General features: G+C 37.9%; 1 protein-coding gene across 2 annotated transcripts in view; it reads left to right on the forward strand.

Moving 5' to 3' along the window:
* The window catches only part of NFKB1 (nuclear factor kappa B subunit 1), a 74812-nt gene extending 49538 nt beyond the window's left edge, over positions 1-25274 (forward strand). Inside the window, exons 12-24 of one of the 2 annotated variants that reach the window (XM_087724158.1) lie at positions 373-516; positions 2327-2416; positions 4158-4319; positions 7770-7911; positions 12738-12852; positions 13672-13873; positions 15473-15642; positions 15960-16062; positions 18605-18723; positions 19450-19516; positions 19839-20011; positions 22653-22827; positions 24590-25274. In XM_087724158.1, the coding sequence (XP_087580284.1) occupies positions 373-516; positions 2327-2416; positions 4158-4319; positions 7770-7911; positions 12738-12852; positions 13672-13873; positions 15473-15642; positions 15960-16062; positions 18605-18723; positions 19450-19516; positions 19839-20011; positions 22653-22827; positions 24590-24777 (1850 nt within the window). In that variant the 3' untranslated portion in view covers positions 24778-25274. Of the gene's footprint in view, positions 1-372; positions 517-2326; positions 2417-4157; positions 4320-7769; positions 7912-12737; positions 12853-13671; positions 13874-15472; positions 15643-15959; positions 16071-18604; positions 18724-19449; positions 19517-19838; positions 20012-22652; positions 22828-24589 lie in introns of those variants that run through there. The other variant, XR_015697864.1, reaches the window with a different exon arrangement.
* Positions 25275-25812: the final 538 nt, after the last annotated feature.

The raw sequence follows: 25812 nt of genomic DNA on the forward strand, positions 1-25812 counted from the left end.
GATAACAGAGTTTGCTTCCTATCAATCTACTATGCCAACTTGTATTATAGGCTGTGCCTCAGTTTTCCATATATTGCTCCAAACATCATACCCAGCAGTAAAGGAGGAAGGCTAGGTTCCTTGAAATAGGGCTTCAGAATCTCCATTATACAAGGGCTTATTAAAAAAATATAGTTACACAACTATCTTTTTTATTCAGTATTTATGCAGTCATACTCTTACAAAATTTAAGAATTCAACTCATATTTATGTAATGTACAGCAGTAAAAACACACACTCCCTATTCGATAGCCTATTGCCTTCTGAAAAAAATGGATGTGTCTTCAGGTTTTGGTTCCATCTCTCTTATATTATTTTTTGTCAAAAATGTAGATAAAGAAGAAGTACTAAGGAAACGACAGAAACTCATGCCGAACTTCTCCGATAGTTTTGGTGGAAGTGGCGCAGGTTCTGCAGGAGGTGGAATGTATGGAGGAGTAGGAGGAGGTGGTGGTGGTGGCGGCAGTGCTGGATCAGGTAAATAAAAATGTTAATGGGATTATGAATGAATAATGGAAGATGCATTGGGAAGTTTTTCTTTCATTTTTGGATTGTCACTATATTAAAGTGGGTTTTGTTTGGTAGGAGATTTAGGGAACCCAAGAAGTTACGTTTTATGTCTGTGGCCCCATACAGTGCTGATTCTAAACTACTGCCATTAGTACAGTCTATATATTTAATTCTCCATGGAGTTGGATGGCTCTGTATATTACCATAAATGAATTGCAGATTATATAACATATTGCTTTCTTCAATTTAATGTTTTTATGAAGGCAAATTGACAGAATAACATTTTTCATCCCTGAAATATTTTCACAAATATTTATCTTAATACCGTACTTTTTTGGAGAAGTTGGAGAAGAGGTGTCTATTAAGACCAATTATCTTTTAATTTAAATAATGTAATATATTTCACAAAATTCACATAAATTAATTGGAGCAGAGTTTGGCAAAACAGTGCACACTTATTATTTGTTTGTTTGTTTGTTTGTTTGTTTGTTTATTTGAATTTAGGCAGTCCCCAACTACAAACTGACTGTAGGCACACAAAAACAATAAAAACACAATATAAAACAGGACAAGACAAACTGGTTGCTTTGTACATAAATACATGTTATGTATAAAGTAATAAATAAATAAAAATTCCCATTGTATTCACATTTTACAAAAATCATTCTCTTTTTAGTTAAAAGAATTATTTGTGAATGTCCAATATGTTATTAACTATTTTATGGCCTTGCATGCATGAGATGTGTGTGTGTGTGTGTATGTATGTATGTATGTATGTATATATGTATGTGTAAACACACACACATTTTCTTTCTGTGGATATAGAAATTATTGCTTTCTTGTTGGGCATATCACATTCAATTGGATTTATTCTTAATTAAGAATAAATAAATGCACTTAATTGTTCTTGATTAACTATTTGAATTAGTATTGCTTAAGAGTAAATTAATGTACTAGCCTTAGGCTTGTATTTACAGTGATAAACACCGTACCAGGTAGTGCATTTCTGGGTAAATACTAATAGAATGTGCAACAATAGCATATATCCCTGAATAAAAGTTGGATTATTGCTAGAGTGCACCAAAAGGCCTGCAAGGGGAAAAAAACCATTTTACTGAAGTATTTGCTATAATTGCAATAAACTTACTTTACTGACCCATTCATAGTTAATGCCAGAATTATTTATATATCCTAAGTTATATAGTATATAATGAAGTTTTAAAAACATACTTTCATATGTGTTTTAATGTTTCTGTACTTATAATGAAATATCCATAGAAAGTAGCACATTAAGCATAGGTATTGCATAGTCATGTTTGTTATACTTCTGAGACCCTGGATCCTGTGAGTTATCTTTATTATTTGGATGGATCCATTTGCACTACTTAGATTTCTACTTTGTCTGCTAAAGAATCGTGAGTTAATCTAAACAATTTATGTTTCTCGTTTATGATAAAATTAGAAAGCGATAACATGACACGGACATGTTATAAGCATCTATAGATGCCACTGTTTTAACTTTAAAAGATAAGAAAATGCCTTCTTTATATTTGTTTTTATTACTTATAATCTGGATTTTTTTCACTTGGCACAAACCAAAAATGTACATACTTCCATAGAGATTCATCAGACCAAAATATCCTCCAGATAATTTTGTCACGTGGAACTATTTAATAATACACTTGAATCAGTAGTTCATATGTGAATCCTGTTCATCTGGGGAAAAAAGCTACAATTAATGAAGTGTAACCTTTTAATCTTTCTGTTTTTCTTTTAGGATATGGGTACCCATCATATGGGTTTTCCAGTTATGGCGCAATGCATTTCCATTCCAGCACAAACAAAAGTGGTGCAGGAATGAAACACGGTAAAAATCAAAGGTTTTCCCCCCTTATTTGTGCTATGCATTGGAATATTATTTTTGTTATTACTATTAGTAGTTAAGTAACCTAAACCTGGTTACACAAATTCGTTTAATTTTTATAGCATTTAATTCTGTCTATAAGTATAGTCTTTGTAAAGGAACAAGGTTGATGGCTTCCAGACCACACAATCTAAACTATCCACACAGCCAGCAACCTAGGAAGAAAATATGAAAAAGGAAAGAATGGGTTTGCCCAGATCATAGTTACTGTAGGGTTGTGATGGCGAACCTATTGCACACATGCCAGAGGTGGCATGTAAGGCCCTCTCTGTAGGCATGTGTGCTATTGCCAGCTGTTCTTTTGGTTTCAGGTGCACGCATGCAGGCCGGCCAGCTGGTCTTTGCGTGTGCTGGAGCACTGGACACCCAAAGACCAGCAGTGTGCATGTGTGTGTCAGAAACCCAAAGACCAGGTGGCTAGTGCGTGCATGCACACCAGGCACCTGGTCTTTGGGTTTCCGGTGCATGCACGCACATGCGTTTCAGTTTGGGTACTCTGTGCCAAAAAGGTTCACCATCACTGCTGTAGAGCAAGGCTTGAATTGTATTGGATTCCCTTAAATAGGATCTAGACCAGGGGTGTCAAACTCAAGGCCCTGAGGCCAAATTCGTCTCACAAGGTGCTTAGATCTGGAAAACAGCAGAGGGCTGACCCGCAGTGCCTCTGCCAGTGAGAACAGCTCAGGTGGGCCACCTCTCGAGCTCCATTTTCACTGACAGAGGATTGCAGCTGAAAACGGAGCTCAGGAGCGTATTTTCCCTGGCACAACACTCAGACCACCACAAATGCCCCTGACATGAGTGATGTCAAGCTGGTCATGCCCATCCCGGCCCCCTGAGGTCAAACACAACCCTGATGTGGCCCTTAATGAAATCGAGTTTGACACCCCTGATCTAGACTGAATGCTAGACAAAGCCAGGGTTAGAACCAGAAAAAGATAGGACGAAGTCTAGTGTTAAATGGAACATCACTTTGCTCTTTATCCATCACCTTCTCTTCAGTTTTCTTTTTCTTTTTTCTTTGGGCTTCAGTTCCTTTCTTAAAAATACAAAATACAAATCTATCTTTGATAATTATACTTTTATAAAAATCCAAAATCTAAATGTTTTTATTTGTGGTAGTAAAGAATCATAATATACCCTGCAGAGGAAAGGAAAGTTTCTTTTAAAAAATCTACACAGAAATTACACACACACACACACACACACACACACACACACACACACAGACACAAACACACACAAAATCCTTTAAAGCCAACAGAATAGTTTTTCTATTATTGCAAATATGTTACAACATATTTCAGGAAAGTCACAATCTACAGGGAACAGTGTTATCCTCACTAGACAATCACCCTCCGAATCTCAAACAAACACACACTCACAGCATCCACTTGCAGCAGGGTTCTATTGCAATCGGTTGCAACTTGGAGGGCAGTGAGGGTTAGCGTAGCCAAGAGGACAAGCCCCGATCACTTCTACCGTAACTGTTTGGGTGTTCAGGTTATTTAATTGTGCCAAAAACCTCTGGACCAATGCCTTTGCTTAGTGAGAAATGATGCCTGCATTCACTTTTAATGTAATAAGAGAATAAGCCAAAACTTTTGCCATTTTTACTCTGATGCAATATGCCCACTGGTTTTGTTGGATTTTAATTAAAAACTTCCATGTTTCTCTTTTTAAGGAGTCTCAAATGGCATGGCCAAAAGAGAGAACCAAATGTGCTGTAACAAAAAACACAACGAGAAGTTCAAGGAAAAAGTAGAGATTGAAGATAAAAGCAAAACAAGAACTGGCTCAGTTTCTGAGATAGAAGAAGATGCTAGTGCCAACATTCATTTACAAGGTAATCAGCAAAGTTTACTTAGCATCCTTGCAGTTATTTAAGAAGGTGAACTACAGATGAAGCCATGATTCTTACATCCAATTCTTAGATGACTTCTGCAATTCCAGATGCTCAGCTTTGATCATTTTTGGAAACTGAGGAAATCAATTTTCTAATTCAGGCATCTTCTAGTTATTTATTCAAGACTACTAGAGGCATCTGTACAGGTGAAACTCAAAAAATTAGAATATCGTGCAAAAGTTCATTTATTTCAGTAATGCAACTTAAAAGGTGAAACTAATATATGAGATAGACTCATTACATGCAAAGCAAGATAGTTCAAGCTGTGATTTGTCATAATTGTGATGATTATGGGGTATAGCTCATGAAAATCCCAAATCCACAATCTCAGAAAATTAGAATATTGTGAAAAGGTGCAATATTCTAGGTTCAAAGTGTCCCACTCTAATCAGCTAATTAAGCCATAACACCTGCAAAGGGTTCCTGAGCCTTTAAATCGTCTCTCAGTCTGGTTCAGTAGGAATCACAATGATGGGAAAGATTGCTGACCTGACAGTTGTGCAGAAAACCATCACTGACACCTTCCATAAGGAGGGAAAGCATCAAAAGGTAATAGCAAAAGAAGTTGGATGTTCCCAAAGTGCTGTATCAAAGCACATTAATAGAAAGTTATGTGGAAGGGAAAAGTATGGAAGAAAAAGGTGCACAAGCAGCAGGGATGACCGCAGCCTGGAGAGGATTGTCAGGAAAAGGCCATTCAAAAGTGTTGGGGACTTTCACAAGGAGTGGACTGAGGCTAGAGTCGGTGCATCAAGAGCCACCACACACAGACGGATCCTGGACATCGGCTTATGGGGCATTGCCAAGAGAAAGATGAGAGACATGAGACCGAACAATGCAGAAGAGTTGAAGGCCGCTATTGAAGCATCCTGTTCTTCCATAACACCTCAGCAGTGCCACAGGCTGATAGCTTCCATGCCACGCCACATTGAGGCAGCAATTGCTGCAAAAGCGGCCCAAACCAAGTACTGAGTACATATGCATGCTTATACTTTTCTGGGGTCCGATATTGTTCTATGTACAATCCTTGTTTTATTGATTGCATGTAATATTCTAATTTTCTGAGATTGTGGATTTGGGGTTTTCATGAGCTGTAAACTATAATCATCACAATGATGACAAATCACGGCTTGAACTATCTTGCTTTGCATGTTATGAGTCTATTTCATATATTACTTTTAAGTTGCATTACTGAAATAAATGAACTTTTGCACGATATTCTAATTTTTCGAGTTTCACCTATATATCTTAAAATGTGCTGTTCTATCATTGTAACCTGTCACCCAGAAATGACTGATGTGTTGTTTTAAGTTTTATAAAGCTGCTTTTAAAGTCCAGTTTTGGTTCAAGAAATAACATGCTGTTTGGTTATAAGAATCCTAATGTACACATGTGCATAAATGTATGTGTACTTATATACTGTACTTATTTGAATGCATGTGGGCATGTATGAACATGATTTAATTTATCCCTTTTATGAGCCTAAATTTAACTGACTTTATAACACTTTAAATATATAACCTGCAACATCAGCTAAATAACAAAATAAACCAACACTGCAATGATAAACAAATTCTGACTAAATAAATGTTTAAAAATGAGGATAGGAGTTTAAATCTTACACAGCACTGGTGTCAAATTTGATTGCGTCAGGCTGGATCCTCACGTATCACGATGTTTTTTGCCTTTGCGCAGCTGGGGTGGGCGTGGCCTGGATCTGAGGTATCCGGCCTGTGGGCCGGCAGCTTGACAGGCCTGTTATAGCGTTTAAAACCCTGGAATCATGAGAGAACAAAATGGATACTCGGTATCTGAGGAGTAACAAAAGATGAATAATATTAGGGAGGAGATTCCATAATTTGAGTGCCTCAAAAAATTACATTTCTTGCTGTCCACCTAACTCCAGTGTTAGGAAGTAGAGCCTTCAAAGATTACCTCAGCTGATGCAAAGTCTACTTGGAAGAGAGGCACCTGCCAATCCTCCTTTCCATTGCAGTAAATGTATTATGTGAAACATGTCCTGGAAAACAACGATTATGCCTGAAAGAATATTTTGTGCAATTGCATACAATGCATGTCACTTCATATTAATTAACAGGCACAACAACTAATTCAATCTTAAACTTTGTGGGTATTCCTGTGACCGGGCATTGAAATAGCTTTAATGGTTTTCCAAGGTTTTCTGTATAAAAACAAAGCGGATTGCCAGTTGTTATTTGACATGAGAATCTAAAGCCCCAGTAGCTTCTTTGAGTCCGGCCAGGTAAAAGCCTTTCTATCTTCTAGCCCTTTTGATTCCAGCATCAAATAAATACACCAGAGACAAAGCCGTTATATTTCTCTGCACTGTAACTCTTCCCAATGGAATAGCAGCTCCGTTGAAGGAAGCAAAGGTGAAATTAGACAGCGGGAAAGAGCAATAGACAGCTGGAATTGTCCTACTGTACCATTGTTCATGGCTTCTGAGTTTCAAAGAGAGCAACACCTTGAAATAGAAATATCAGGGCTATACAAATAGAACTGTTGTACAATTGCATCTAGTCATGGTACTGCTTGAACCTGGAATTGTTCTGCATAGTGGGCCATCAGAAACACACTGAAAAAAGTAAGAAAATAAATATTTCTCAATGAACCTTCATCTCTTCAAGATCTACTGGAACCTTACAGTTTAGAACCAAGCCCATTTCTACTTGTCCCCAGGTTCTTCAATAATTTATTGAAATATTAGAGAATACAATAAATACATTTACAGTGCATTGGTACTTACTGGATTTCTGTTTGTGATATGGAAGCTTTGTAGAATATAGAATAACAGAGTTGGAAGGGATCTTGGAGGTCTTCTTGTCCAACCCCCTGCATAGGCAGGTAACCCTATACCATTTCAGACAAATGGCTATCCAACAGCATTTTAAAAACTGCCACTGTTGGAGCATTCACAACTTCTGGAGGCAAATTGTACCACTGATCAATTGTTCTAGCTGTCAGCAAATTTCTCCTTAGTTCTAAGTTGCTTTTCTCCTTGATTAGTTTCAACCCATTACTTCTTGTCCTGCCCTCAGATGCTTTGGAGAATAGCTTGACTCCCTCTTCTTTGTGGCAGTCCCTGAGATGTTGTGATTGGCTGTAGCAGTCATTTAAAAAAAAAACTAGATTCCACCTTTGTAGATCCTGCATGTAATCTACAGATCCTGCGTGTAATTTTGGTTTAGCTATCATGGAGTTGTCTAGTGTTCAGAAGAAATGTTTTGCTTTAGATTACAGCTTCTATCTTCTCTTATAGAATGCTTTTGAAAGTATAGAAGTTTCGTTCTCTTGCATCTGACTGGTACTCAGCAAGTTTGGGGTGTATGTTTCCATTAGAACTGAAAATGATAATTCCACTCCCTACAGATGCTTTCTTTTTGGAAAAAGCCATGGAACTTGCTAAGCGGCACGCAAACGCACTCTTTGACTACGCAGTCACAGGAGATGTAAAGATGCTTCTGGCAGTTCAGTGCCCCCTCATAGCCGTTCAGGATGAAAATGGGGATAAGTAAGTATGTAATAACATAAAAGTAAATTTGTAGAAAATGATGGCATGCCTTTTTTTTCATGATGGGAAAACCCTAATTTCCCAAATTCTGTGTTTTCCATTTTATTTATTTTTTATTAGAAAAACAGCTTTCTCAGTGATGTCTACAGCTGATATCCAAATGAAAAAAATTTTTTTTTCTAGAATCACAATGCCGATTCTGCCCTTTCATAGTTGTATTGCAGCCTATCACACAAGTCTCAATGTATTCAATGACATTTACCCTGTTTCCCCGACAATAAGACCTCCCTGGATAATAATCCCTCCCCGAAAATATTGCAACACAGCAGCAGTCATGGCATGACCATGCTCGCGCCCTCCTGCACTTCAAAAATAATAAGACCTTCCTGAAAATTGAGATTTTGCAGTATCCTTTCCCTGCCACGCCCACCAAGCCATGCCTACAGAACTGGTAGTAAAAAAATTTGAATTTCAACACTGCTTGCTAAGTTATCCTCTGACTCTCTCCCTATTTAAGATGCGGTTCCAACTGTAATAGCCTGAAAGTAACATTCATGAAATTCACTGCTTTTTCTATTGTTTCTAGGTAAACCAGTTTAACTTTTGAAGTATCATTCTCAAGATTTTATTTTTCCCCAAGTAATAGATGTCATATTCTACTCTTGAAATGACACAGAAAGGAAAATAAGGGTTCCAAAATGAGGCTACATTCCAATGATTCATTCGTAGGTGCTTCTCATTTAGAGAAAAAGAGGCAAAATTATCTGACTCATCTCTATGTGTAACGTTTCAAAACAGGATGAGAGGGTTTTTTCCCCCCCTTCGACTTTGATCCATTTTGCTTTTAGATCAGAGATAACTCATCCCTCATTCCACTCTTTTTTCCAGAATGCCTGAAGGCTTGAGTTTTTTTGCAGTTCACATCTCTTGCAGTTGATGCAAATCAATTATTCTTCCAGAATGTACTGAAGAATTTTCATATGGGAAAAAAAGATAATAATATTTAAGGGTGGTATTCACTTTCCTTCCCTACTGGTTCACAAATGTGAGCACGCATGTGCGCCCTCACTTTGCGTGCATGTGCCACTTCCACACATGCGCTCAGCCTTCCGTGCATGCTAAAAAAAAGTGACTAAATGGGATGCCATAGAGCTGGGATGGGTGGGCGAGGCCACCTGAAATTTCCGCTACTGGTTAACTGGCAGAATAGCACCACTGAAATAATGATGGAAACACTCTATTTGGACATGACGGGAGTTGAAGTCTAACATATCTGGAAGGTTATCTGATGGGAGGAGTTTACCTTTCCTCCTATTCCAAACATCAGTCTTTGATATTTAATCTTGCCATTTCCTTCAAACAAATAATGAAGAATTGGAAGCTTCTCAATTTTGAAGCTGTAGAAATTGGCAGGTTCATATGTTACCAGCTCTTCCCCAACACTTGGACCTGGGAGGAAGCCCATGTAGGTTTAGGAATCAAAAGAAGGTTGAATTTAAATTAAAATAATGTTTTAAAAGTCGTTTAAAAGAAATAAAGCATTGAAAGAAGATCTTTGGTTGTTGCCAGTGGTAATGTCGCTGCAAAGAGTTAGCTCAAATCAATGTGATTCCTAACTGCTGTAGTACAAGAGATTTGCATACTCTATTCAATTAATTTCTTGCTTTGTGAAAATGTTGTAGTCTTGATTTATGACCTCTTTTTAAATACATGCTTCCTCTTCCTTACATGTTGTGAAATTCTATTTTGGTTACCATTCTGGAATTCTATTCATGCTATATCTTGCTACATTTTCTTAGGCAGGGTTCACAAGGCACAAATCATGCAGCCATCTTCTCCCTATTGGTTAATTGCCCATTATATGTTGGCAATACTTAATATAAAATAGCTGGAAATGTCACATGATTTTCATTTTGTAATTCTCCAAACTCCAGTATTGGAAGATTGGAGGCCGTCTCTTCCTTTTCCATTCCTTCAAAATATGTTCATGTATGAGATGCATTGCATTGCATTGCATTGCATTGCATTGCATTGCATTGCATTGCATTGCATTGCATTGCATTGCATTGCATTGCATTGCATTGCATTATTAATGACACAATTGGGGTTAATGCCACTATGTAAAAACTGGAATCCTTCAAGTTGCCTTCTGATCCTTTTTCACATACAGCCTAAGTATGGCCATAAGAAAGATGAAAGCTAGGATGGGAGTTTGTCGGAGGCTTTGTTATTATGGGGGCCTCTGGGATGTGATTTCAGGTTGAATATGTTATTTCCAGGAAGTGAAGGGAGACAATTGCCCTGGAGGAACTTAATTTAGCAATAGCACTTAAACTTATATACAGTACTTTACAGCCCTCTGTAAGCGATTTACAAAGTCAGCACAACAATCTGGGTCCTCATTTTTCCCACCTCAGAAGGATGGAAGGCTGAGTCAACCTTGAGCTAGTAAGATTTGAACTGCTGAACTGCAGCTACCTACCAGTCAGCAGAAGTAGCCTGAGGTACTGCACTCTAACCACTGCGCCACCTTGGGTCTTAGCCTCAAACAAGACTGTTTTTCCCTCTCTGAAATGACCAGAATAAAGCTGCTGTACAAACATGCTTAATTTATTCTTTAAAATCTATGGGTTGGCTCACAATGAATCTCACCACATGCAATGAGCTAAGTGAGATGTGGCAACAGTTAGATGATGTATTTTCCTCATAGGAAAATATACTCTACTAGGGAATTCCCAGCCTCGGAAAGAAGACTATCGATAGTGTTAATCCACAGGCCATTGTTTCAAGGCATATCTTGACAAATAACTATGGATCTGTACAGCAAGGTGAGCCAAATTAGCCGTAACAAGAACTACACAGTTTGCTCACAGGATTTCTTTGTTACAAGTAGATTTTATTTTGAAATTGAAGGATGGAATAGAAAACAATCAACTTAAATTAAAATATTGTTTAGGGTTAGGCATAACAGCTTTGGGGTTGTTTTATTAACCATACCAGATTTGACTTCCATTATCATTGGAAGCTTTTATTTTTGTGGCCGTAATAAGATTGAACTCCAGCAGCCTATGATTTCCACTTAGTGGAAATCATTGATCAGACTACCAATTCTGTCTTTGGAACTATATATATATGTTTTAGACCTCATGAAGAAGAATGAATAAGTTCATCAGCAGCACTTTCAGTTATGAGTGAAAGTAGACAGGTCTTGGGTAGGGCTTCTAAGAATTGACTTGTATGTTCCCTATAACCAACTTAGTCTGGCCAGAGACCAGTTGAAATTTTCCATTATCAATTTCTATGGAGATTCTTGATCATCCAGCCCAGAACTGAAGAAGCTTCTTGAATGAGAAGCAAAATATTTTTAAGGAAGTTCCATTGCCTTTTGGAAAAGAACTTTTTGAGATTTCCATTATCAAGAGCTGTATTTGAATTTTCAGAGACATCTGACTGGCTGCTATTGAAAAAAGACATGCAGGAGAAAATGTTTTGATCCTCTGAGCCAACTTTTAGTCCAGCATTTCATGCTAAAAGGACAAAGTGGGTGTGGGGGAGGGATTGGACACAATTGTTAACACACTCTCCAAAAATCCCCTTTGCCAAGGACAACCAAACATGATGGGAGTTTAAGGAGTACAGATTGGATGTAGCTTTTTTTGAAAATGCTGCTCCTTGTTCTTCTTCCACCAAACCAACAACCATTTATGCTAGTGTCTTTGCCTTGCAAGCCGTCTTTCTCCCTCGAAAAGATCTTAGGGTTTTTTTTTAATTCAAAAAAATAATTTGAGTGATTTATTCATCGTCCTTGACGCATTGTTTGATTACTTGTTTAAACAAGTTAAGTTTGAAAAGTGATGAAGCAATAATGGATAAGTTGAGGAAGACGGACAGTTTTAAATACAATTTTAAAATCACTTAGAAGCACCTCAGGGGATATTTTCATAGGCAGTCGTGGGAACTTCCGGTTGTTTCTCCTACCCTTTTTCCTTTTTTGAATTATGAATGAATGGGAACCAAATGCACTTAAAGAAATAAGAAATTGTGGTCTCAATACAGTAAAACAAGGAGGTTGGATTTCCGTAATGTGTTCCATCTTACATATTAAATGTGGTTTAGAGTTATTTCCCCAGTGCATCTCTTTTTCTAGCTACGCTTCTGAATATATATTAAAGACAAGAACATTAAAGATCTGCATAATAGTAGGGAACTGTCTAAAAAGGAACGTGTCATTTCCCTTTCAAGCTGATGTAGCTTTAGACCTTAAATCATACCCAATAGTTCATCAAAAAAAAACACCCCTAAATCGTATCATGAGAAACAATAAAAACCTACTTTATTTCTTAAGTTTACAGGTTACATATATATTAAATATACAAATCTTTATGCTAGATTGTAAGGGTTTATCTTATGCCTACATACACTATTTCTGTGTTAACTGTGTTCCATCAAATTAAGAAGCAACGATGTAAGAATATCAGGGAGGCTTGTGGTACCTTAAATTGATAATGGATAGTCCACTTCAACAGAACTGATTTCAATTCCGTTTTACATGATGTTAGGTTTTAAAGATATTCAAGTTTGCCCTTTGCTGTCTGAAGCAAAACCATGGCTATCTTTCTGGAAATTGAGGGTAACAATTTCATTCTATCACTGTATTTGTCACTAAAACTCCAGATTTAGAAAAGGAATTCCAATTTTCCTACACAACTCTACTGTATAATTCTGCAAAAATGCTAAGTAAAGAAAATTATTTGCAATATATTTATCTCTTCTAGTATTATTGCTGAAAATTTTTCTTTTCCTTTCTTCCTTTTGATCGATACCAGTGTCCTGCACTTGGCAATTATTCACCTTCACATGGAACTAGTGAAGAACCTTTTAGAAGTAATAGCAAATATGAATGCTGCTGCTGTTCTCAATGTGAGAAATGACCTTTACCAGGTATGGAAACATTGGAAGGACGGTAATACACAAACTAGTTCATTTGTGGGCCAAAGTGGATCTATATTAGAGGACATAGTGAAATTGACAAGATGACATGGTGTCTGCAACTAAAACTCAAGTGACCCATTCAGGGGTAGCATCCTATAAGTTTAACAATTGGTTTGCTGAGCGCGCGCATGTGCAGTTCAGGGAATACTTACCTTCTGGATTGCTGCTTGGGAAGGAAAACAGCTGAGGCGCAGCAATCCACTCTGCTGCATGACTCAGCTGAGAAGGTAAAGGTAGGTTAAGTGCAGGATGGGCGGATGGGCCCACCTGATCGTGGGAGCGAACTGGTTCGCTGCCAGCTGATGGTCGGAGCTACTGGTTCAGGAGAACTGGTCTGAACCGGTAGAATCCCACCACTGGACCCATTCAACGTTACCTTTCTACTGTTCTTAAGCTGCAGATTTTCCAGTGCATCCATCATATTAATCAGTTTCCATGCTTGTACTTTATATACCATTTGTACGGTATATTTGTGCAAAATGAACCAGTTTGGGACAGTACTTAAAAGCCCCCAGGTTTGAAACTGGGAATCTGAGTTCTACTCTGCATTAGGCACAAAGCTAGCTTGGTGAGATTACCTTAGGGAAGTGGCACATCACTTCCAAAAACGTTCCAAAGAAAACTGCAGGGACAACAATTCCAGGCAGTTGGCAGGAGTCAAAATGACTTCAAATGTGTACATTTAAACACATATCCAAAAACAGATGTGTTGGGGGGGGGGGAATTCTGATGGCCTTTTTATTTCTCCCTTCTCCTTTTTTTAAACAGACTCCTTTACACTTGGCTGTTATAACAAGGCAGGCAGGAATTGTGAAAGCCTTGCTTGGGGCTAAGGCTGACGTGACCCTCTTGGATCGCCATGGGAATTCTGTCTTCCACTTGGCAGCTCAGCAAGGAGATGAGGTGGTTTTAAGTATGTTGCTTCATCACAAAGAGGCATCTGTGATGAGAGACCTTCCTAATGGGGACGGTAAGCACGTATCAGGAATATCTTTCTAATGGATCAATAATGCTGTCCTATCACTTTCTCAAGAGCTATTTGTTGTTTCATTAAAATTTAGATTTCCAAGCAAGCTCTGTATTTTAATTATTTGCATTTTGAAACAAACACATTATTGTACCACTTCCTTCGTCAACAGCTGTACTGTCTTCTTTAACTGTATAACCAAAGTCGCTTTAGAGTAGACTGAAAAAAACTGACCATAAGCTATAAGAAGACAGGGATAAGGAGGATGTCATGCCAATGTGCCATCTCTTCCCTTGTCTGTCTCTGCTGTGATTTGTTATTTTCTTGATGGAAACCTTCCAAAAGATGTCTTTAATGTTTCCATTGTTTCTCTCCTACAATGCTGCCTATCTGAAATTTGGTATTTTGGGGTGGTTCATTGTGACCAATTATGTCATAGAGGTTAAGGAATATGTCCTGAAATATGTCAGCCCAGTTTTTATACAGCCTCTGTTTTGTTTTTTTGTAACATTTTTTTTAAAAAAAATTGAATTTTCAGGAAAAATTGTCTCGAGAAAGGGCAACTCTCCCTATATAGAGAGTTTTTTTCATGGTGCAAATACTCTTTGCTTGATTGCCTCTTATTATGGTTGATTGCATGGACAGGGAGATGTTTAGACAAGGTTTGGCATTTTTACCCACTAGTGAATCTTTCCCATTGAAATGGGATAGAGAGATGCTGTTAAAAGTACTATCATGGAATGTGAGCTTTTCTAAGCTGTTGTTGTTGTTGCTATACAACAGTGGGAAATTACAACTGCCAGTTCTTGATACACATTGAATTCCTCCCAAGAACCTAGGATATTGTAATATTTCAGTGTTGTATATGTGTGGATTCCAATACATGGAAATTCTGTCAATGCACAGATTTTATAATTGCTGTCCAAGATTTTTTTGTTCAGTGTGCAAAACTATTGGAACTACTGTATTTTTCAGAGTATAAGACTCACCGGAGTATAAGACGCACCCAGGTTTTGAAAAGGCAATTTTTTTAAAAAAAGTTTTTGCACTCTGCAGACCTCCCAAAAATGGCCCATTTTTTGTGAAAATGGGCCTGTTTTTTTTAAAGGGCATGAATAGCCTTTAGGATGCTTGTAGAGTGCCCCCAAAACAAGCAAAAAGCGGCTCATTTTTCATGAAAACGGGCCCATTTTTTGTCAAAAAAAGGGCATGCATAGCCTTTAGGAGCCTTACAGAGTGGTCCTGGGTGCTGGGCCATTTTTTGCTCATTTCTGCCCTCCCCAGCCCACAGTATCACTCTGCAAGGCTTCAAAAGGCTATGCACAGCCATTTTGGTGAAGGGGCGGGGTTTCGGGAGGCAAAAAATGCTGTATTCATTGTATAAGATGCACCCAGATTTTCAGCCTCTTTTTTGGGGGTAAATGGTGTGTCTTATACTTCGAAAAATACGGTACAACAGTTGGTTTACACCATAATATTTCAATTTTGCTTTTAAGATCTTGGTACTTTCTGATCTTCTTCAATTCTTTGCTTTCTGTTCTACTCTCCCTGGTATTGCCACATGAATTAACCATATTTTTTCTTATTATTATTATGATATAGGCCTGACAGTCCTTCACTTAGCTGTTATAGCAAACAGTATGCTGTGTCTCAGACAACTCCTTGCTCATGGTGTTGATGTCAATATCCAGGAACAGAAATCTGGAAGGACAGCCTTGCACCTGGCTATTGAACAAGGAAATATTTCCATGGCAGGTTGCCTTCTACTTGAGGTGAGAGGGAGGGAGGGAGGAAGAGAGAGAGAGAAAGAGAGAGGTAGAGAGAGAGATCATGTTGAAAGATCATCACATCTCACATGTTTCAATTCCTTAGTAAAATCTAATATGCTGTTCTTATCTGACATCTCACAAGATTTCAATCGGGAACACAAAGTCTTCTGAGATTTGTTAGCTCTGGAACATTTTGATTATTTTAATCTTATTTTAAAGTGCATTATTCTAGGAAGACTATAATATAGTTGTGCTCTTAGGCTTTGCTTTAAAGCTGGTCACGAGCCAAAACAGCTTTTTTTTTTCCTTAATAAAACCAGGGTGATGCATTTGTGGACAGCGTTACTTATGATGGAACCACTCCACTTCATATAGCAGCTGGAAGGGGATCTACAAAATTGGCAGCACTTCTCAAAGCAGCAGGTAAGGAAGTAAGTCTACAATGGCTGTGTCATGAGTCACTCCCAAAGTTCTAGCTGGGGAAAAAAATACAATTTGAAATTATAGCCTAAAAATTGCATTGCTTTTCTAATAACCACACACACAATCTTATGCTTTGCCTTATTGTAATGCAACAGTGGTGGAGTTTTTGTCTTGTAATATTAAACAATTCACATTTTAAAATGTTTTACCCTTTTCCCTCTTAATCCCTTTTTCATTCTCCCCCTCTTCTTAGTCCATTATCTGCTCCACACCCTTTTCTTCAGCTGCATTATCATTTCTTCTTACTCATTTTCTTTTGTGGTTTTAGTGATTCTCTCATTGAAAATTTCAATACAGAATTAACTATGTCATTAGGCAGATTGGGGTAATTTCCCTGATCATCAGAGGCTGACAAAATATGGGATGGAAAGCCTCGCGTGATCCTGCCCAATTCCTTGTTCAGTAGCCCAACACCCTCAGATAATTTAGTGCCTCAGCTGACTCAGTGTTGACCTTTTTCCAAATTTCCTTTTTAAAAAATTATATGCATTGTTGTAATATATAGTGTTAAGCCTTTGAAGGCAGAGATCTTTTCCCCACTACTGAGTTAAAGCGCTATCCATCATCCTTAAGGGGCATAAAACAATGCCGGCATAAAATTTTCTGTGCCCGTTGCCAATATTTCATTTATTTCTACTCACTACCAAATGGTGCTGTCCTTATTTAAGGGTATGTCATATACTCTTATAGAAAATCGTGGCTTTTCCTTTCTCTGTGCTGTTCTCCTCTTTTATACATCACAGTTCAATGAGAAAATGCTCATCAGTCAAGGCACTGCAGCATGAATCAGGTTGGGTCTCACTTTGGGAGCCTGTATATCGTTCTCCAGGATAATTACTCTGCCCCTCTTAGCACACCTTATTTAGGCATCTCCCACGTTAAAACAATGTGAAATGAATAAGAATAACTTTGACACTAGAGGAGAAATAGCCCCAAAGAGGAAGAAGGCATCCCCCTGCATTGATTGTGCAACTAAACAGATACTAAAAAGAACAGAAACTTATAGCTGCTGGGAAGTGTTTCAAACTGGAAAGTATGGTAAACTGTCATAAAACATCAATTCAATGCCCTCATATTCTGGACATGTAGGTAATTGTTCTGAAGATAAAGATACATTTCAAAATACTATTAAGGCAACATAGATCAAGAATGCCTGCCTTTCCTTCTCCAAATAAAATACTGGAGGTGATTTTATAGTACCATTAAACAGGATTAACCTTAATACAACCCCACTTCTTCCCCATATAAAATTGTGTTCTTCTCTTTTAAGTCTTCTTGTAGGTTTGAGAGAAGTGGATGAAAAATAGGAAGAGGGTGGGTATGAAAGTGCTAGTGGAGCATGCACCCACTCTGAAGTGACTTAAACAAACCATGGTTAGTGATGAGAGGAGTATATACCCTCCTCCAAACAGTCCCAAAACACACCTCAACAGAGCTTGCTTACAATATTATAATTATACCTTGAAGCTGCAAGATAGAAAATGCTTCTTTAAAACTCATACACCTCATGTGTAACATAAGGCTGTTTCATTCATGAGCTTGGGATGAGCCGAGGCAAATTTATGCAGGGGAAACTTGGTATAGATAAGGCTTTCTATACTATGTCAAACTGCAGTTGGGAAGCAGGACCAGAGAGATTCGTAAATAAAACCTGAAGTAAAGAGGAGAAAAATAGAGAAAGTCAAACAAATGGAGAACCCTTCTTTTTTCAAAAATTCTTTTCCTTGGAGAGGTAAAGCATTCTTATCAAGATTATTTTAATGTTGTAGCCAGGGGTATCAAACTCAAGGGCCGGGGGGGCGGATCCAGCGTGCGGGGTACTTAGGTCTGGCTCACGGGACCACCCTGGAAACAGTGAAGGACCGGCCCGCGGTGCTTCTGCCAGCAAAACCAGGCTCAGGAGGGCCATATGTAGCAGAGCGCTCAGGCGCCCCCAACAGGAGTGATGTAGAGCTGGCCATGCCCACCCAGGCTCCCAAGGTCAAACGCAACCCTGATGTGACCCTCAATGAAATCGAGTTTGACACTACTGTTGTAGACCATAATGGATATTTAAATAAATTCATATTTGTTCTCCAGTAGAATTTCTCATGTCTGCAGCATGATCATTCCAAGTACTGTGTTTGGCACTATGACTAACACTTAAAAGAGATAATTAACAAAGAGTTCCATTTAAAACTAATCAAATTCTGCCCCAAATTTGCTCGAGGATGTAACTAATATTATCTGTTGAGGTGTTTTTTCTTTATATGGGATCACTCCAATTATTTTTGGAAGCTTGTTAACATACACTAGATAACACATGCAAACACTGTCAATGTGCTCATATTGTTTCAAAATTGGGAAATTGGGATGAAATTAAGTAATGGCAATGATATCTAGGTGCCTTGAACTTTTAATTTCCTACATACAGTATTAAAGTATTACAATAAAAATGCTAAAGGTAGTTTATGGGGTCTCTCCCACATTCTTTAATTACTAGGTGCAGATCCGCACATTGAAAACTTTGAACCGTTGTTTGAAGAGGAAGATGCGAAAGATAATGAACGTGAAAAAATTATACCTGGGACAACACCTCTGGATATGGCAACCAGCTGGGAGGCAAGTGATCAATGACACCTTGTTTCAAAAGCCAACACTTTTTTGCTCGTTTTTTCTTCTTCTTCGGTTCATTTTAATCAGATATTTTCTCTTGAAAAAAATTGCATTGTGGTTTTCTAATACATTCACTGCTCAAGGATGTGGAGAATTATAGTTCAGCAATATCTGAAGGGCAATTCTCAATGCACAATGACACTCATTCTGTTTCTACAATGATACAGTCAGTGCTAACATCCTAAGAAAGGGGTGTCAAACTCAAGACTTCCCCGGATAATAAGCCCAATCGGGATTTTGAGCGCATACGCTAAATCAAGCCCTTCCCCAAAAATAAGCCCTCGGCGAAAATATTACAACACAGCAGCAGCTATGAGGTGACCACACTCGCCACCTCCTACACCTCAAAATAATAAGACCTCCACAAAAATAAGGCCAAGCGCTTATTTCGGGGAGGGGGGGTCAAAAGAAAATAAGTCCCTGTCTTATTTTCTGGGAAACATGGTATAAATTAAAATCACTTTTGATTCAGAACTGGAAAACGTTTCCTTGGGTTGTCTCGGCTGTTCTACTGCTGTAGTAAAGGGGAGAACCTAAGAACTTGAATGTCACTGTGACACAGCATTATTTCTAAACTTGGCAACTGACCAATACAATGCTCAGGAAAAATGCGCTTGATAAAATCAATACTTTCTCATCTCCAGCTAGTTGTTTTGTTGCCTTTCTTGACAGGTGTATGACATCTTAAGTAGAAAACTCTGTAAGTCAAAGGCAGCTTCTGAAGAACTACCGATTCAAGGTGAGAGTGTATTTAAGCAAGAAAATTAATCCTTTGATACTCATGTGGTCTTTCTGCAGTAGGTATTATTTTGCAGGGAGCCAATTTATATAGGAAGTCAGTGGGGATTTAATGTTTTTTTAATTCTGATTAAAAATACCAATGTGGCTTGTTTTGGTACGTATAAGAGTATGTATGTTCAATTTCGCAATTGTAGTCATTAGTGAATTTTAATGCTACTTACAAATACTGTATGCTGTTCCTTCGAAATTTGAAAGAAGTTAACATAGTTTAATGTATGTTTATAGAATCCATAATTATGGATTTTTCTTTTCATTTCTAGGCAATATGAAAGACCTGAATGAGGATGTTAAATTACAGCTGTACAAATTACTTGAAGTTCCTGATCTTACCAAAAGCTGGTCCATGTTGGCACAGAAGCTAGGCCTAGGGATATTAAACAATGCCTTTCGGTTGAGTCCTTCTCCATCAAAAACTCTACTGGATAATTATGAGGTAATTCTCTTAACTGCCTTACTATGGCGAAAATCTTTTTTTTGACAAGTTGGTATTTGAAGAATCTCATAATTTTAACTTTCATGCTGTAACATGTAGAACTTCTCACATACTGAATACAAATTCTTTGTATTCTGGAATGTCTAATTTTTAGGGATTTCTGTCTTTCATACTACAGATCAGGGGTGTCAAACTCAAGGTCGGCGGGCTGAATTCAGCCTGCGGGGTGCTTAGATCTGGCTGGCGGGGCTGCCCTGGAACAGGAAAGGATTTGGCCACGGTGTCTCTGCCAGTGAAAAAGGAGCTCGGGAGGGACGCACAAAACCCTCCCGAGTTCCGTTTTTGCTGGCAGAGGGTTGCAGGGCGCATTGCAGTAAAAAACGGAGTATGGGAGCCTGTTTTCGTTGGCAGAACGCTTGGGCCACCACAGGTGCTCCTGACATGCATGACATTGAGCTGGCCACACCCGTCCTGGCCCCCAAAGTCAAACACAACCCTGATGTGGCCCTCAATGAAATTGAGTCTGACATCCCTGCTGTAGATAATCTTCAGATTACAATGGTAATTGGCCCCAAAATTGTCCTTGCTAAATGACATGATTGTAAAATGCAATGTCACATGACCACATCACTTAGGGACAGCAATTGCAGCAGTCCTGGTTGCCACTGAGTAAAGACTGTAGGTTGAAGACCACATGAGTCATTAAGCGAGGACTTTATGTGACTGCAACATTGCTCTTTCTGATGGCTTCCACATTGATTTTGCTTGTGGAAAGCTGGCAGGAAATATCAGAAATTGTTATCATGTGGAAGCACTGTAAATCTTTCATTCAGTGTCATTGCAGGATTGAATGAGTCATCATAAGCTGAGGACTATCTTTATAACTTAACTGCATTCACCATTGCTTACATTCTTTGTGCAACATTTTTTGAAAGGCTGAACAAATCCCCCTCTAGAGACTTGGATAAAAATTCTGCTTCCTGCATGCAGCTGGGTGTAGCTAAATCTGGCCCTAACCTTCCATTAAGATAATGCAATCATAGATTCCATATCAATTATTGAATTTTTAAAATATTTCTGTTGGTGTAATAAAATACAAAGGAAAGAAAGATCTACATTGGTAGTAATACAAAAAGAAAAACCCAGCATTAATAAAACATGAATAAAAGCATTAGGAGAAAACTTTCTAGTGAGATTCTTCCCTTCCTTTCTGTTTATTTCCCCAACTGCTGCCAAGAACTAAATACATGTGTCTTATATTAAATATTAAAGTTATGAGAATCTATTTGAATCCTTTCACCTATTATTTGTTTCATATCTTTATTGTAAAGCAATATGCCAAGTGTCTCAATTTGTCCTATTGTATAGTAAGTATACTATAGTATAGTAAGTAGTATATTCCATGCCTACTTAAATTTGATTAGATTTCTATTATGGATGTATATGGTCAATTTTGTCATCACTGCATATAGTATTCTCCTATTTTGGTGTCCCAGTCTGATATTGGCACACTCCCCCCCCCCATGTGCAAATATGTTCTTGCAGCTGTCAACATATAGTATAGCTTAGAATATTTTAATTTTTTTATTTGTTTTTTTTCTGGAATTACACCTAATAAAATTATTTCTGATTTCAGTTCAAGTTTTATTTTTAGAATTTTCTGAGTATTTTGCAATATTTCTTTCTAGTGCTTTTGTTGGTTTACATAACCATCTCTTGTAACATGTTCCTTCTTTGTTATGGTACTTCCAGCATTTACTGTTATTTAATTTGTCTATCTTGGTATTATTGAATCATATATAATCTATAAACCATTTTATACCAATTTTCTTTTTTCTATTGTTCTTCCCATTATTGTATTGTAATTACAATATTTTGCTGGAGTTGTGCACTACTACGTTTCGGAGATAGTTAGCTCTTTCTATGATTGATTCTCACTATTTGGTGGTTTTATCCACTGACTATAATTAAAATATAAAATGAAATGTTTTCTTTCCATTCTGCATGTAGCATTTAAAACATTTTATTTTACTATGTAAATGTGCATTTGCAGTGGAGAAAAGAGAAGAATTATATGGCTCTCTTAAATGGTAATAAGTTTGCAGGATTTTAAAAACACTGTACTGCATAGTCATTCAATTGTCCTTAATATTGTTTTTCGGAATGGCAAAGTATAGTTCTAATCTATCTCCCACTCAATCAAGGGTCTCCAACCTTGGCAACTTTAAGACTTGTGGACAAATCTTAAAGTTGCCAAGGTTGGAGACCCCTTCACCAGTGGTAGGATTCAAAAATTTTTACTATCGGTTCTGTGGGCGTGGCTTGGTGGGCGTGGCAGCGGAAGGATACTGCAAAATCTCCATTCCCTTCCCACTCCAGGGGAAGGTTACTGCAAAAATCCCATTTCCTCCCAATCAGCTGGGACTCAGGAGGCAGAGAATAGATGGGCGCGGGGCCAATCAGAGGTGGTATTTACCGATTCCGAACTACTCAAAATTTCTGCTACCAGTTCTCCAGAACTGGTCAGAACCTGCTGAATACCACCTCTGCCCTTCACTAGATGTTATTGTATCTATGTAGAGTTTTGGAGGGGAGAAGGGAAACGTTCCAAATTATTTCACCTTTGTTCCCTTATTGGTAGGTTTCTGGTGGAACAGTAAAGGAGTTGATTGATGCTCTCAGAAAAATGGATTATCCAGAGGCTGTTGAAATTATTGAGAAAAGAACTACTTTGTCAAGCCAGTCTAGCCAAGAGAAAGCCAAAAATGATGTTCTTCCATTATGTGATTTACCTTCTCCTAGGACAGAACAAGCAGGTAAATTGCAGGTCAATTCAAACCAGTAGACCTTGGGGACTTCATTGTCCAAAGTCCAAAGATTTGTGGACTTCAATTCCCAGAATTCCCCAGTTACCAGGATTGGGAATACCACTAAATTCATAATTTTGCAGATGAATTCGTTTCTTAGGACAAAGACAGAAATAATAACAATGAGGATATAGGATTTGAGCCGAAAAATTCTACCTTGAGCAGTTTAGAAACAGATGGATATCCATATAATTCTCACACCAAATAAATTAGGGCATTAACACCATCAGGTACTTTTAATCATGATAAGCTTCATACACCATTCAGTCTTCCATATTTAACAGTTAGATTAGAAATATTACAAACCAAGGTAGACACATACTATTTATTTGAAAGATGGATGTTTTTCTTATAATTTATGTTTTAAAAAAGGCACATGAGATTTTAAACTTTTGAATGACCTATTGCAAAGCAAGCAAAGGTTTTAAATTTAATATTTCCTTTGGGCGGATGAACAATCACTTTACAGTGTCAAATTCATTTTCAATAAATATAGTAATGCTGTCAATCTTTAGGTTTGCTAAATAACCAGCAACTGCTTATTAATATTTTTCTTTAATAAATGGTTACATTCTTAATTACTGGGAAGCAAACCCTCCTTAAAACTCAGGATTGGCTTTTGAATAATCCTCATTATGGCTACCAAGTTAATGTATAGGTTTTGTGTTTGCATGTACCAGCTTTTCTGTTGCATCCATTTAGAAGCAGGAGTGGCATTGGAGATGCATTGCAAGCAATTAAAATTCCTGTAGATGGAGGTAGTGAAGTAAGAGACAGAGGGTGGTAAAATGTTTATGCAACATTTGACAGCTTCAGTTCCATTGAAACTGGGGCAGTCTTCAATACTTGAAACCCAGTTTGCAAGAATAGAGGACAACTGCATGAAAGCAATTCTAGAAGAATCTTCAGAAAATGCACCACCTCTTATACCATAAAACTGGTTCAACTTGCCTAGCATTTCCTGTATTGTTTATATTATCTCTAGGGCAGGGGGGTCCAACTATTTCATTGAGGGCTGCAACAGGGTTGTGATTGACCTTGGGGGGGGGGCGTGGTGAGGGGGGGCATGGCCAGCTCAACATCATTTGTGTTGGGAAGGCCTGTGATGGCCCGAGTGCTCTGCCAGTGTAAATGGCCTCCCGAGCTCGGTTTTCAGCCCCAACAGCCTCCTGCCACCCTCTGCCAGCGAAAACAGAGTTCGGGAGGTTCTTGTGAGTTCCATTTTTGGTTGCGACAGCCTTCTGCAACCTTCTGCCAGTGAAAATGGAACTCAGGAGTGCCGCCCGCAGCCTTCCCAAGCTCCATTCTCACTGGCAGAGGTACTGCGGGCCACTCCATTGCTGTTTCCAGGGTGGCCCTGCGGGCCAGATCTAAGCACCCCATAAACCCAATCTGGCCCAAGGGCCTTGAGTTTGACACTCTTGTTCTAGAGCATTGGTTACCCAGAACATTATTTATTTTGTATTCAATTATCATGTTTTTGAACCACCAATCTACTTTAAGAGGGATTAAACTGTTACTAAACTATGAAATTCCTACAAATAATTAGAAGGCAATATATCGAAAATTGTTGCCCAGATTGAAACTTGACCCTGGATTAGGAAAAGTAGAGGAGGCTCTATTAACTTCTATAACAATTGGGTGTACTGTGTAATTCTGTAGAGTGTTGTGCCTCATTGCATTTTTCAAACTTTTCTTTTTGTTTCACCAGATGACATACATAATTTCAAATTCCAGGATGCTGAAAGCATTTGTGACAGTGGAGTGGAGATTTCTCTTCACAAACTTAGCTTTACATATTCTGAATCTTTTACCAGCAAGACATCAATAAATCTTAAGAAAAAGGCTTCAGGCTATGGACAGGACAACTCGCTACAAGGCAAAATTGAAGTAACCTAAATATGGTATTGCTATGAAAAATATTTCCAGAGAAAAGAGAGCTTTTAATGATCCAAATTTCACCAAAAGAAAAAGCTCTTTGACATGTTTACCCACTGGACCTTTCAACAAACTCAGACCAGATCCCAGTAAACTGGAAGACTCAGGAAAAGGATTGAATGGCACTTATTTTTTTTCCAGAAGGATCATTAGTAAAGAAAATTAACCATTTTCTTCATGCTCAGTGAAAGTTATGTAATAGACTGTAACTATGGTCCAAAGCTGTGAAGCACAAAATCACAAACGATAATCAGGAACCTTAATTGCAAAATATGATGTAAATGTATTTAAAACTTCATCTGGTGTCTATAAAATAATGCAAGCTTTCAAAGGTTTGCAATTGTTTTACCCTTTTTATATTGTAAATATTTCAATTTAGATGAATTGCCACTAATTTTTTTTAAAAAGCTTGTTTTTTTTTATTTTACTTTTATAATAAAAAGCAAAATTGTGATGAATTGCGGCATTTTTGTATACTACACATATGGCTAGAAAGGTTTTCGCAATCATTTGATAATATTGAATGTGGAGCAAGTTTAAAAATTGAGATATTTATTTATTTATTTAATTTGTCAACAAGTACAAGGAAACAAATATGAAACGTGAAAAAAATGGCACGAATAAACGGATATAAATAAGCAAAACATAGCCATAAACACATAAAAAGAGTACATATAAATGGGACAGTAGGACAGGGACGGTAGGCACACTGGTGCGCTTATGCACGCCCCCTTAGGGACCTCTTAAGAAATGCGTAAAGTCAACAGTAGACAGCTTAAGATAAAAGGTATGGGGGTTAGAGGAACTAACAACAGGATCAGGTAGGGTGTTCCACACATTTACTATTCTGTTGCTGAAATCATTTTTCCTGCAATCAAGATTCAAACGGATTACATTTAATTGGTATCTATTGATAACCCTTATTGCGGTTGAAGTAAAAATAGTCATTAACGGGTAGGACATTATGGCAGATTATCTTATGCACTAAGCCCAGGT

This window comes from Thamnophis sirtalis, unplaced genomic scaffold (genome assembly GCF_051295495.1).
Source record: "Thamnophis sirtalis isolate CommonGarterSnake01/CBP01778 unplaced genomic scaffold, rThaSir2_p1.2 scaffold_10, whole genome shotgun sequence".
NCBI lineage: Eukaryota > Metazoa > Chordata > Lepidosauria > Squamata > Natricidae > Thamnophis > Thamnophis sirtalis.